Raw genomic sequence first — 14,069 nt, 5'->3', positions numbered from 1 at the left:
CCCTCGGCGCCGCCGCGCCGCCGCCGCCGCCGGGCCCGAGAGCCGTGCGCCCCCACCCCGACCCCCGGAGGGCGCGGGCGGGGCGCGCCGGGCTGGGAGCTCGGCGCCCGCCTGGGGGAGGCGGTCGGGGATGGGGTGGGAGGGGAGGGGTTGGGGGGAGGCAGCCTCGCCGAGAGGCGCCGGCGCCGCCGCTGCCCTGCTTGCAGCCGGCTCCCGGCCCGCGGAGCGCTCGCTGCATCTCCCCCCCAAGTCTGGGGTCGGTGTGCCGCGCGATTGCACTTGACTTTGGCTTTTTGCAAACTTATCAATACTGACGTAACGTGCTGATCAATGCGAAGGGAAGTTTAGGAGGGGGGTTACCGAAGGGGGGACGGGTGTGAGGGGCTGCCTGCCTTACCCCGCACCTGCTTAACCCCTGCTCCCAGCATTACGTACTTTAAAAAAAAGTTGATAGTTTGCAATGCATTTTTCCCCCTTTTGCAAGGAAAGCACAGACAACACGTGCCGCGGCTGCCGCCGCTCCTCCACCAGTTAGGCTTGGGATACGAGGACAGCAGCTAACTCTTGGGGCTGCGTAGATGCTCCGGCGGGCGGGTACGTGGGTGGCGGCCGCCCGGGGGCGCCACTGCGTTGTGGGAAATGTCACCAGAGACGGAGGCGTTTTCTCAGCGTTACAAACACGTTACTGAGGGGAGGGGCAATTGCCAGCCACAGCTCAAGGTTCTTTGCAGGGGCGGAAGAGAAGTTCTTCAGGTCCTTTAGGAAGTCTTATCATTGTTATTATTCAGGGTATCTTTAACTTGATAGTAGGGACTTCTCAGAACTTTGCAGTGCGAGACCCTTTTATTATTGAAAGAGAGTCTAAGCCAGACCTCTGGAGGGCCTTTTCCCCACTGCAGTTATGCTGTTGTTGAGGAGGTTCTCACCGTGTTGTGGGAGCGCTGGGTCCTATGGAGATGATGATGATGATGATGATGATTATTCGGGGGTACACAACCTAGCCGTGAACTCCAGGTCATCTGCAATATGGTGCCTCTTTATGAAGATTACTCTTGGGAACGGGTTCTTAGTCCTCTAGAGGGAGATCCTGGGCTTTTGCATTTCATCAGACCCTGGACAAGAGTGACTGCGATTCGTTGTCTTTTTTGCTTCAGTGCAAGCCAGTTCTCTAGTCCCTTCCTAGCATCGCACTCCAGGTGGAACTCATACCCCCACCCCCAGTCAGCAACCCACTTATCCTGTCCCCTGACCTTGGGATCACTCACCCAGTCCGGAACAACCCAGACCCCTCCTTTTTCCCACCTAAAAGAAGGGGTATTTTTTCCTTATTCTCTGATCAAAAGATTTGCTTTTATGGACAGCAAATGGAAATTATATTCTCTTTTTATGACCCAGCTTGGACTTCTGACATCACTCTTGGTCTGGGACAATAGATCAATACAGTGGGTTATAAAAAAGATAAAGTTTAGAAGAGTTGTAAAGGAGAGAGAATCATGATGGATATTTTTGATGATTTTCCAATATTTGTGTCTCACAGCACGTGCTTGGAAGCAATTAAAGTTTTTAATGTAATGTAAATAATTGTTTCATAAATGCTTCAGAAGAAGGTGTGATATTTCTGAGCAATCATTTGAACTGTTTAAAAAATGTAATGTGATTTAAACAAGGAAACAGTATTCCTGTTACCATCCCCATTCATTTTCTGTGAGTCTGGGCGAATATATTAATGCAGGAGTTGAAAGACTGCTAAGACGGAAAGTACAGCGTTCACCAAGATGTAATGAATTAGGCCTAGTTAGCAATTCTGAGTGGCCTGTTTCTCTGCCAGATTAAATTGCACGTGATGTGTGCTTTATCTCAGCTCTTGATAACTTCACGTTTAAATTACAGTTCTTATTCTGCAAAATGAATTTAAGGAAATTTCATAACTATCGCACTGCAATTTTTTTTAAATGGCTACATTTTCTCCTGAGCATCTGTAAAGCTTATAGTTTTCTTGTCTTTTGAGACTGTTTTTAAAAGACCTGTAAGAAAAAAAAATTAGAACGAATTTGAAACCCTTGCAAGCGATGTTTAACAAATCAGGCTTCTGATAAAATACTACTTAACATTGTCTGACTTGCAGCCATGGGACACATTGACAATATGTACCTCCTGTATGATGCACTGAGATAGACACCTCACATCTGTGGTATTCCGACCAAAAGTACAGAATCTGAATCTGATTACAAAGAAACATCAGACAACCACAACTAGAGGAAAAATTCTCCAAAATAAACAGGCTGATCTCTTCAAAAATGTTGTCGCTAAATGAAATGCACAGAAAGACTATTCCAGAGGAAAATTCCAGATGAAAGGAAGCTAAAGAGATGTGACAAGTGATTAAAACATGACCAGAATTTTCTTTTTCTTTAAAGTGTATTAATTAGAGCCAATGGCAAAGTTAAAACAAAATCAACAGATTATAGTAACCTATTGATACAGGACCTCCAAATGATATAGTGAAATATAACTCAACCTACTAGATTTCTGATACACTGTGTTCTTGTTCCCCAAAATCAATGAATGTATTCTGAGGAACAATGGAGATTAAGAGTAGAAAATTTTATTAAAGAAGAGAAAGCTCATGAGACAGATGGGAGAGGACTCAGAAAGAAGATTGCCTACTTCTCAAAGGAAGTTTTATAGAGCAAAATCATGAGGTAGGTACAATGTGGGACGAAACTATAATCAACCAATAAGATTACAATTCTAGCCACTTAGGTAATGTTGATACAATGGAGAAGCAGGTCACACAGCAAGTGTACATGAAAGGAACAAGGACCATTTTTGGAAAAGATGAATCAGGAGGCCCTGGGTGACTGGTGCCTACTTAGAATATCTCTATCTGTACAGATAGGTAGAGATAGATAGAGATTTTTCTTAACATACTGGGAATCAAAGTCAAGACTTCAGGCTTGCCAGGCAGGCCTTGTACCACTGCGCTAACCCCGGCCTATCGTATGTGTTTATCCTTCAGATAGGTATGTAGTTGTAGTCATCCCATCTTTATCTTGAGGCCTGGCCTTTAACAACTGTGCCTCCAGCCACAGCTGTAATGTGTTGTCATCTTCTGCACTGACTCCTTTGAGGGCCTGGCCCTCTGTCAGACTGCCTGTGATATTTCTACCTTACTTAGCTATCTATAATACCATCAATACAATTATCCCAATTCTAACACTCTACAGTGGCTAGGTACCAAAATACCCTGCTTTTAGAAAAAATGCTGAAATATTTAGGGATAAAGGGACAGGCATTATATTTAAGACTCTTAAGCAGTGTAGAAGAAAATAATGTATACTCCCTACATAGAGACAATGATAATGAAATGTTGCCAAATGTTAACATGAGGATTCTGGGTGGAGAATGCACCCTTCATACTGTGCTTGCAACATTTCAGGGCATCTGAAATTATGTCAAAATTAAAACTTAAAAGAAAAATAAATCTAGCTCTGATCTGGTTTCAGCCATTAGGGACTATGGGCTTCCAAATAAAATTTCTGCATGGAACTTTTCGACTTTCCTGACTGAGAAAGGCTGCACCTTTGACCAAGCAGGAAATTGCCACAGCAAACATGCTTACCGAGGAGCAGCGAGAAAATCCAATAATTCAGATTGTTTTAAGTCTGTGATATTTTTAAATGACTTAATGCAGCAGGTCTCTAAAGAATTCCGACAATTTTAATGGTAGAAACTTGCAGCCCCGCCGAGGAATGGGTTGCTACATAAATACTGAATGATCGTGTCTTTCTGTCTAGGCTTGAAACATATTAGCTTTGCTTAGTGGCTTATTGCTTTATTCACAAAATAAATTTCAGCCGTCTCTCCCGCCATACTGAGTACATTGTGAGGCTGTGCCTTATTAGATGTGGGGCTTATATTCCAAAGGCATCTGTAACATTCTGAGACTCACAATAATGAATTAAGCAGCTTAATGTTTACCCCCTAAATACAGTTAGCTGGAGAAATGATATTATTACAGGTGGTCCTCGATGAAAGATGGTACCCCAGGAAATTCTTTTTCAGAAAACAGTCACTTTGATTTGGTAACCATGGCAATAAAATTTTAGATATTTTTGTGAAAAACCACTTTCATGTTTTTAGCACACTCCTTGCCACAAACACACACACTCACAGATATTCAAAAATTTAAACAGGTCTAAGATTGATTCTGAAAGACTCACTCATTAAGATAAATATTAAAGACAAGAAGACATCTTCTGGGGTTGGGGATACAGCTCAGCAACACAGTATCTGCCTGGAAAGCACAAGGTTCTGAGTTCGATTGTCTGTACCCTCCAAAAAACAGAAGATGAAGAAGACACTTTCTGCACAAAGCAGCTTGGAACCACCTTTCCTGAAAGCAGAAGCAGCCAAGAAAGGCATGATCCTTCAGGAAATTCATAAACTGCAAGAATCCTCGGGAAGATAATGGCAGGTCCTTAACCAGAAACATAATGATATGTGAAATCCCCAGCATCAAAGCTGAAACAAAAGAAAATGTCCTTTGATAGCTCTGCATTGCCCACTGCAGCTACCAAGCAGGGAGAAAAACAACTGGAGACTTCCAATGCATCTGGGCACAGCTGCACCCTCAGAGAGAGTAAGGACAAACTGGCAGACAGCTGCGAGGTGTGTGCTTCGAGGCTGGCCCAGGGTCAGGTCCACGAGTCAGTGGCTGCATAACTGGCTACAAAGTACACAGTGCTGACATCCACTGCCATTATTAAGCGCCTACTTGTTAGTGGATGCTTTATAAATAAACCATGACCACGACATGGTGGTTAGAAGAGGTAGCTTAGGAGTCATTGTTTGGGCATGGATTCCTACTCTGCTATCTATAAGCTTTTGACCTTGGGCAAATTATTTTCCTTCTCAGCACTTCCTGGGCACAATGGTGCTAATAATCTTCCAGTGAGGATTCAGTGTGTTAATCTACGTGAAACACTGCCTAAAAGTACGATATCTGCTAGCACTCATCATTACCAGCCTCACAGGCCAGGGATCAGAATTCTTGTATTGCAGATGGAAAGATTGAGATCCTGAGAAAAGCAGCTGGTTCAAGGTCACCTAGTTGCAAAGAGCCAGAACAAGGACTCGTACCTGGGTTTGATAGGAGCAACCTAGGAGCTCATTGCACTTGAAGCTCCTCTGCCTCTCATGGAGAAGAAAAGTAGGGTGAAATGCAGAGTCTGAGACAGCCAGGCCTGCAGTTTAAATACGTCAACTCTCACTAGCCAATCAGACTGCAGAAGAATCGGGTGAGAAACACCTAGCGTTCTGGACACTGAGGCAGGAGAATACCATGAGTTTGAGGCCAGCTTGGATTATGTAATGAGTTCAAGGCCAGCCTGAGCTACACAGTGAGACACTGTCTCAAAATAAAATAAAATGAAACAAAACAAACTACATCAAACTGTAGAGGAAAAACACAGAAGGGGGGGTTTCTTGGCCTGATTCTCCTCTGATGTCAGGGAGTAGCTGAATAAACAACCTGAATAAACAACAACCTGAATAAACAACACAGCATTTACTGGGGGGGGGGATTCTCTTTGGCTCTCCTTCCCCACCCACTGGACTCAGTGGTCTACATGACCCAGGTGTCACTGCTCCCTGGCTCTGTCTTAGACTTGGGCAGGGCAGGCCCTGACACGAGGTGCGAAGGCAAGAGAGGAAGGTTGGAGTAGCTTGTTCCCCAGCCACTCCCCACTTCACTGCAGCTTAGAGCATGACTGAGTCCTTCCACAGCCACAACCTCATCGCCTGCCGGTCCCTTGCTCTTGCTGGGTGCCAGGAATGGCTTCCTCTGCTCCCACTTCAGTTCCACTGTGTGACTTCTTCTGGTGCTCAACAAACTCTGCCCACACCTCTGCACTACTGTCCTTATCCAAGGAGGACATGATGTCCTGAAATCCCTGGTGAATGTCTAAAACCTTGGAGAGTACTCAACACTAAATATGATACATATATGATAAAGCTTCACTTATTAATTATGCATAAGAGATTAACAATAACTAATGAGATAATATAACAATTATAATATATACAGTAATAAAAGTTATATGAATGTGTTAACTCTGGAATTTCCCATTTAATATTTCCAGATCTTATTTGACCACGAATTACTAAAAGTGACATCCAGATTGAGAGAAACTGCTCTAGTCTCCTCATTAAAAATGATCCTAGTCGAGGAGGCCTGCTAGAACCTTGGATACTCCCAGTGTGCCTCCCCCAGGCATCATGAACCCCCTCTCCCATCCCCAAAGAGTCTAGGATGAGTACTACACTGCTACCTGCTCCCACACCCTTTCTTGCACACACAAGTATGAATCTGCACACATGTGCACACATCTGCACACATCTGCACAGAGATACAGACGTATGCACAGAGTCATCCACACTTGTTCACACCTCCAACACAGATGTTGTGTACCCATACCCCCCTGCACACACTCACCTAGGTGTAGGTTTTTAAAAGCATGTACAGACATGTACACATTGCTGTGTGCCTGAGCACACATCCTCATGCATATTTGCACACGAGCCCAAAGCAAGTTCTCTGCAATGCACTTGTTTGCTCACATTTTCATACCTGCGTATGCACAGCAGCAAGCATACTGTGGATACGAGAGGGGTGTGTGTTTCGGTTGAACCTTTCCAATGGGGCAACGTTACCTTTCTAGGGGCTTCCCAGAGCCCGGCCTTTGGAGAAAGCCCCACCTGGTGGACACTCCGTGTATCTGCTGACCCCACCGCAAGCAGTTCCAGGTTCGCTGGTAATACCTGAGTGGCCTCAAAATAGAGTCTGGGGCTCCCGCCTAGCTAGGACTCCTTTCTTTTCTCTTTTCCTTTTTCCACACAGCAATTTCCTGGGGCACAGGTGTAGGAAAGAGGATCAAATGGAGAGCCATGGAGCAATGGAGAATCAATGCTCTGCCACTAGTTGGCCCTCTGGCCAGGTCTCCCGTGCTCAGCTGTAAAACAGGGGTAAAAGCCACCAAGCAACTGCTGTGTGTCCCTAGAGAGACAGCCCAGCAGTCTGCAGTCATAGCCCAGTTCAGACATGGATGCAAATCCTGGCTCCCCCCCTACCGAGATGTGTGACCCTAAGCAAGTCACTCTACCTCCCAGAACCTGCTAATGGTCAAAAGGGCCAGCACCCCAACAAGGCAGCTGGAAGAAACAACCAACATAATGGAGGCACAATCAATTATTCTCTGTCTCTACTTCTCTCAAACCAAGTACAGGGATGGTTTAGGGGTAACAAGAAGCAGGACTAGAATCAAAGGCACGTGGTCTAAAGTGGCTCAGCTACTTTTGGGATGTGACTTTGGACTATAATCTTCCTGAAACTCAGTTTCCCCCTCTGCACAATGGGAACCTTTTTAGTGTTGTAATGAGAAGTAAATGAGACAATCCCAGCCGGGCGTGGTGATGTACGCTTCTAATCCCAGCCCTCAGGAGGCAGAGGCTGGAGGACTGCTGTAAATTCAAGGCCAGCCTGGGCTACACAGTGAGTTCAAGGCCAGCCTGAACTACATGGTGAGACCCTACCTCAAAAAACAAGCAAACAAGCAAAAATAAAATAAAAAGAGAGAGAATCCTAGTACTTGCAAAGACTCTAGTTCCAGTAATCCAGTATTCCCTAAAGCAGGCTGCTATAATGAGTAGTGATATTTCGGGAGAAATAAGTGAAAACGTGGTGGGGAGCTGACTCATAGGACCCCAATATAATTAATTATAATTTAATCACTGTGCACCAGGCACTAGTCAAAGCACTCATTAACTTATTTATTTATTTACTCATTTGGTACCAGGGATCAAACTCACAACCTCGTGCTTGCCAGGCAGGCACTTACGCCACTGAGCTAAATCCCTGGCCCCTTATTAACTCATTTAACTTCACAGCAACCCTACAAAATATAATCCTGGTGACATGATACAGGGTGATAGGATATGGGGTAATAGAAGTTGCCAAGGGTCCTGGGTCACAGAGTGAATTAAAATTCAGGCAGACTAGTTCTAGAACCCCCTGGATTTCTCTCCCTGTTTCCACTGAAACATCCAAACATCACTGATCTCTCAGCCCCTCCTCAGTCCAGAAGCCTCCCTAGGAGCCCTAGGGAGGTCAAGTCTTCCACCATGAACGTCCCCAACACACCCACTCTTCCTCCCAATTGCCAGGAAGGCAAATGGCCACAAAAGCATCACTCATGTCCCAAAGGGCTACGGAATGAAGATAATCTCAAGGAGGCAATAAATGTGGTGGAAATTACAATAATTAATGAGCATCTGCTAATCGTGGGAGCCTGTGTCAGAAAACTTGCATCTGCTGGATGTTGCTAAGTGGCACGAAGGTGCAGGGAACCTGGCTGGTGAGGCCTAGCCCCATTGCTGAAGCAGCCCTGCAGAGCGGAGGGACAGATGGTGGCTCAGACAAGAGACGAATGTAAACGAGAATTTTGGCATGAGACACTGTGCACCCCGCACTTTATATAAAAGTCATTCTCTGGGAAATGGCTGTCCAGTGCTGCCAGCCACTGTAGAATGAAGTTTGATGTGGCATGGCATGGTGTGGGACACAGGCCTTGATCTGGGATTTTGACACCTTGAATCCTGAATCTTCGATGACGTGGCTGTGTGATCTAAGTCCAGTTGCTTAACTTCTCTGGACATCAGCTTTCTTTCAGAGAAGGGGATGAATGATACCTCCCTGTGATAGATGGTGTCACTGGCCCCAATCCTTCACCTTTCTCTCCTTTGTTCATGCCCAATGACATGTGATTTTGTAGTGACCTTTTCTTCATAGGTGGGGCTTACTTTCATGCCTCAGTCTTAGGTTTGGCCCTGTGACCTGTTTTGGCCAACAGAGTGAGGCAGAAGTGCTGGTTTCCAGTTCTGAGTTGCACCTCCACCTGCCTTTGTACCTCTGTCTTCACCCTGGGCCAACTCACTGGTCCCAAGAGGAGGATGTGAGCCACAAGGACCAGGAGGAGCCTGGGGTCATAGAAGTCTCTACACAAAAGCTCACCAGCTGAGGATGGCTCCATAGCTAAGAGCCCACCTCTTATGTTGAGCGACTTTGTGGTGGGGTGTCTTTGCTACTACAGGGAAGTAGGTTATATGCTGTTCTCCTGGCAACTGGACCATGTGCCTCTCTAAAGCCTAGTGTGTGGTCTCCCAACTTTGTTGCACCTCCCTGGCAGACACACAGTCTGGATGCCTTGTGTTTCTGTGCCTTCAGCTGTTGCATCCCTTGCCTTAAGACTGTGGGCTTCCAGTACTCAGGCCTTGGCTGCCCAAGTTCTCCCCTGGGCCATCCAAGTGTCTGGCAGGACCCTCTTTGGCCCAGGAGTGATGTTCCCCTGGTGGCCTGCAGACCTGGCTCTGGGTTCTGGGATCCCAGGAGGTCTTGCCTACACCTAGCTGCAGTCACAGTGCCATGTGGTTTTGGGCAATTCCCCTGGCATCCTTTTGAAGCCTCATATTTCACAGTGGTAACAGGAAGTGCTGTTGCCTGACCCAGACTTGGTGGATGTCACTTATGAAAGTGGCAAGTGACTTATGAAAGTGGCACTTATGAAATACCAGGTCTCATGAAACCATTATTCTACGCTGGCTTTAAGGAACATCACTGAGATAAACAGAGGAGAGTCCCCTGTCTTTACCCCAGATTCCCCTGGCCTTCTTCCTCTCTGTCTTTTTTGTTAATGTCTTAAATTTCAGCCTCTAGGGGCTGGGGATTTAGCTCAGCGGCATAAGCACCTGCCTTGCAAGCAGGCAGTCGTGAGTTCGATCCCTGGTACTGATAAAAAGGAAAAAGACAAAAAAAAATTTCAGCCTCTTTAGAAAGCTGGGAAATTAATTAATTAATTTCCCAAAGTAGCCTTGTGAAAAGATCCCCTTCTAAGCTTTGGACAGGCATTTCATAGAAGAAAAAAACCTCAAATGATCAGTAAATAGTTTACAAGTTACCCACCTCCTTTAGTAATGAGGGGAAATTCAAATTAAAACCAAAATGAGGTCCCTTATGACACTTGCCAAATTAGCCAAAGTTGCAAAGCCTGACAATATGAAATGCTGATAAGGACGTGGGACCAACAGACCCCTCAATACACTGTGGTGGGGATATAACCACCACTACAGAAAAACCTGGCATGATCTAGTAGGTAGACGCCATGCAGGTCTTCCCCTCTCATGCTTCCAGAACAGGTTCCAGCAGGGACTCTCACCCAAGAACAGGACAGAAGAGGTGTGACTGAAATATACGGTGAATATTTAAATTTAAAAATTTATTACAGTAAAAGACATTGCATTAATCCCCTTCAAAATACTCCCCCTTGCTTCAAACACATTTATTGCATCATATTTGCCACTTCCTGAAGTAGTTTGAAAGTCCTCTTTCAGAAGTCTTTATAAGGTGTAATAAAAATAAAAATACAGTAAACGCCACTACCGAGTGTCATCTAACGGAAACGCAGGCTTGTAAACCATGATGGTGCGTCCTTACGCAGCATACTCACCGGATATAGTACCGTGCAACTTGTGGCTCTTTAAAATGACCATCAAAGGTCAATGTTTTGACTCTGCACAGGACATCAAAGCAACCACCACTGTCTGATTTAAAGACACTTATGAAGGAAGACTTCCAGAACTGCTGCAGGGAGTGGCAAAGGCAATGGGATAAGTGTGTTGGAAGTGGCAGGCTGGGGGATATTTTGAGGAAGATTAATGACATGATGCCTTTTACTATAATTAATTGTTTAAAATTTAAACATTTCCCATATTTTTAGCACATCTCATGAATGATTTGCATGGGTCACATAACATTGTTTATAAAAGATGATTCAAGGCCGGGTGTGGTGGCAAATGCCTGAAATCCCAGTATTTGGGAGACAGAGGCAGGAGGATTGCTGCAAGTTCAAGGTCAGTCTAGGTTACATAGTGAGTTCAAGGCCAACCTGAGCTACATAGAGAACCTGTCTTAAAAAGCCAAAAGAAAAATTCAAAAAAGTAGAGACAGGGGCTGGGGATTTAGCTCAGCGGCATAAGCGCCTGCCTTGCAAGCAGGCAGTCGTGAGTTCGATCCCTGGTGTCGATAAAAAGGAAAAAGACAAAAAAAAAAAAGAAGAGACAGTCACTCAAATATCCATCAACAGTAGAGTAGATAAATAAAATGTACTGAACTCACACAGTGGAATTCCATAAGAGGGGCAAATAAATGAATCAGATCTCCACAATTCAACACAATAGAGCGGAGTAAAGAAACCAATTACAGAAGAACTCAAACAAACAAATAAATAAATAATAGCAGGTTTCAGGCTCAGTTCCTCTGGCAGACAGGAATTTAATTCATTATTTTACCTTCAACACATTTCTGTATAGCTACTTTCTATTTATGCCCTGAGATGCCAGTTTTCCAGTTAGGTGATAGAGAGTTCCTTTTAAAAATAGATTTAAAGGGGCTGGGGATTTAGATCAGCGGCATAAGCACCTGCCTTGCAAGCGCATGGTCGTGAGTTCGATCCCCGGTACCGATTAAAAAAAAATGAGAGTACACTAGAGATAGCAAAAATTGTGAAAGTGAATGGGGAAGACTGAGGAATTGTGTTAAGTGATGACCTTGACTTTGACCCAAATTTCAATGTGGGCCATGCTTGAAAACTTAGGTAAACTGTTGCACATACCTGATTCTCTATGCAATGGAAGTCATCATCATCATCATCATTGCTCGTAACTCTTTATCCAAACCCTTTCGGACCAGATGTATTTTAGAATTCAAAACCTTTCAGATTTTTAGAATACCAAATGCTATACATTATGGGCTGGGTCAGGCAGTACCCTGTAACTAAGCACTGCAGTATTTCTGCAGTAAAGGTACAGCTGTTCACATAAAATTTTTTTCTTTTAAAAGAGTCTATATATTCCATGAGTCATGGCCAGATTTTTTAGCCAAAAGAATTTTCTATAAACTCAAAAAGAAAACTTTCATATTCTAAAGCTTGGGATTTTGTCATCATGGACAAGGAGCTGTAGGCCTCAGACAGCTTCATAGGAAGTGGAGCAGGTGGTGGTGGAGCCTGAGGGTCAAAGCCCCCAGCACGGCTGGCTCAAAGTAAGTGTCCAAGCAAGTACATATGGCACAGGGGCAGGGCCAGAGCACCAGAAGAAGGGTCTAGAAAGAGCAAGGGACACAATCAAGAGGACTGCAGCACCAATGACAGGAAGAGGGACTTAAGAGTGTCCAAATGTCTAAGAAATCTCCTGTGACCCTGCCTCTCCTCCTCTCTTTTTTCCTCCACCCCGTCTGTCTTCTCACTTCCTCTCTTGCTCCTCCACCTTCACTCTGTAGTAATAAGCAGTCCTATCCAACTCTCTCAAGACCCACATATGCGTGCGAATACAGAGTCTAGGGAGGAGGGAGGCACTGAGCTGTGCGGGCAAGTGACACAGGGACGAGAAAGAAGCCCATAAACACAAGCTAGTCATAACGGTGGGCAATCCAGTGGTGTTTACTGTGCCAGGAACTGGGAGACAGCAAAACACACATGCCTCAGTGTTACCCTAGCTGAGGGTGGAGGGATCTGGAGAAATTCACCCACTTACCATTCATTCATTCCTGGGGACCTAGAGATGGGTGAGCAGGCTCCAGCAGCAAGGTAAAGGTTCCCTGGCAATGACATGTAGTTCATAGTGGTGGCAGTCAGAAGATACGGACTGAAATGAGCGGGTTAGAGGGGTAGGGACAGGGTACCAATGGGGTCTGTCCATTAACCCAATGGCCATATTTCCTATTTGCTTGCTGACACATCCTCTGTTCTTTTCAGAATGTCCATCTGCCCCAAATCATGTTTCAAGGCAGTAGAAATAACATTCCCCAGGGGTCGGGAATACATTCAGTGTCACAGTGCCTGCCTGGCAAGCACAAGGTCCTGAATTCTACTCCTGGTAAAAGAAAGAAAGAAGGAAGGAAGGAAGGAAGGAAGGAAGGAAGGAAGGAAGGAAGGAAGGAAAGAAAGAAAGAAAGAAAGAAAGAAAGAAAAGAAAGGAAGGAAGGAAGGAAGGAAGGAAGGAAAAGAGAGAGAGAAAGAATCCCTCCACTTTAGAGCCTAATCCTGATTGATCTAGAGTCTAAGCCAATCATGATGCTCACCATTGCCGTTAGTGATGCTTGGCCTAGAAGTGGATATGTGGCTCTTTCCGTCTTCGGCCGCAGTGAGAGGAGTCGCCGCCATGTCCGCGCATCTGCAGTGGATGGTGGTGCGGAACTGCTCCAGCTTCCTGATCAAGCGGAACAAGCAGACGTACAGCACGGAGCCCAATAATCTGAAGGCCCGCAACTCCTTCCGCTACAACGGGCTGATTCACCGCAAGACGGTGGGCGTGGAGCCGGCGGCCAACGGCAAGGGGGTCGTGGTGGTCATGAAACGGAGATCCGGACAGCGGAAGCCAGCCACCTCCTATGTTCGCACTACCATCAACAAGAATGCCCGAGCCACCCTCAGCAGTATCCGACACATGATCCGCAAGAACAAGTACCGCCCAGACCTGCGCATGGCCGCCATCCGCAGAGCCAGTGCCATCCTGCGCAGCCAGAAGCCTGTGATGGTGAAGAGGAAGCGGACCCGCCCCACCAAGAGTGCCTGAGCAATAAACTTTCCTGGGGCCTTGGGCCTTGTCAAAAAAAAAAAAAAAAAAAAAAGAAGTGGATATGTGATTTATGTCCAGCCAATGAGAGATGGAGAGATCAGCTAAAATATTTCTAGGGAAAATTTACTGTTTTCGGTGTCTAGATGTGATACTTGGTGTTGAAGCAGCTATGTTAGAGCCATGAGAAAAGCAGACTGAGGGTAAAGATCACAGAGGGCAGAGAGCTGACGTCACATGGCCACTTATCATACCAAAAATGAACTTGCCTACCTCTGCATTTCTTGGGTAATTAGTCATGTGCCAATACCAGTGTTTTACTCAACAGTGGACTGCATATATGACAGTGTCCTGTAAGATTACATTGTATATAATGATGTCAT

The 14,069-nt window shown here is 45.4% G+C and overlaps 1 protein-coding gene across 1 annotated transcript; it reads left to right on the top strand.

Annotated features, from left to right (window-relative positions):
- The first annotated feature begins 13,235 nt into the window (after positions 1–13,235).
- Positions 13,236–13,744, top strand: LOC100728484 (large ribosomal subunit protein eL28-like). The gene has a single exon (XM_063225613.1). The coding sequence runs from the start codon at positions 13,273–13,275 to the stop codon at positions 13,684–13,686; it is 414 nt and encodes a 137-aa protein (XP_063081683.1). The 5' UTR covers positions 13,236–13,272; the 3' UTR covers positions 13,687–13,744.
- The last annotated feature ends 325 nt before the right edge of the window (positions 13,745–14,069 follow it).

This window comes from Cavia porcellus, unplaced genomic scaffold, assembly GCF_034190915.1.
Source record: "Cavia porcellus strain 051 isolate PalLab524CR breed Dunkin Hartley unplaced genomic scaffold, mCavPor4.1 scaffold_16, whole genome shotgun sequence".
Lineage (NCBI taxonomy): Eukaryota > Metazoa > Chordata > Mammalia > Rodentia > Caviidae > Cavia > Cavia porcellus.
The sequence above is the reverse complement of the archived record's forward strand: the minus strand, read 5'-3'. Positions and strand labels throughout refer to the sequence as shown.

Coding starts and splice junctions, on each gene's coding strand:
- LOC100728484 (XM_063225613.1), top strand. CDS start 13,273: ATGTCCGCGCATCTGCAGTGGATGGTGGTGCGGAACTGCTCCAGCTTC.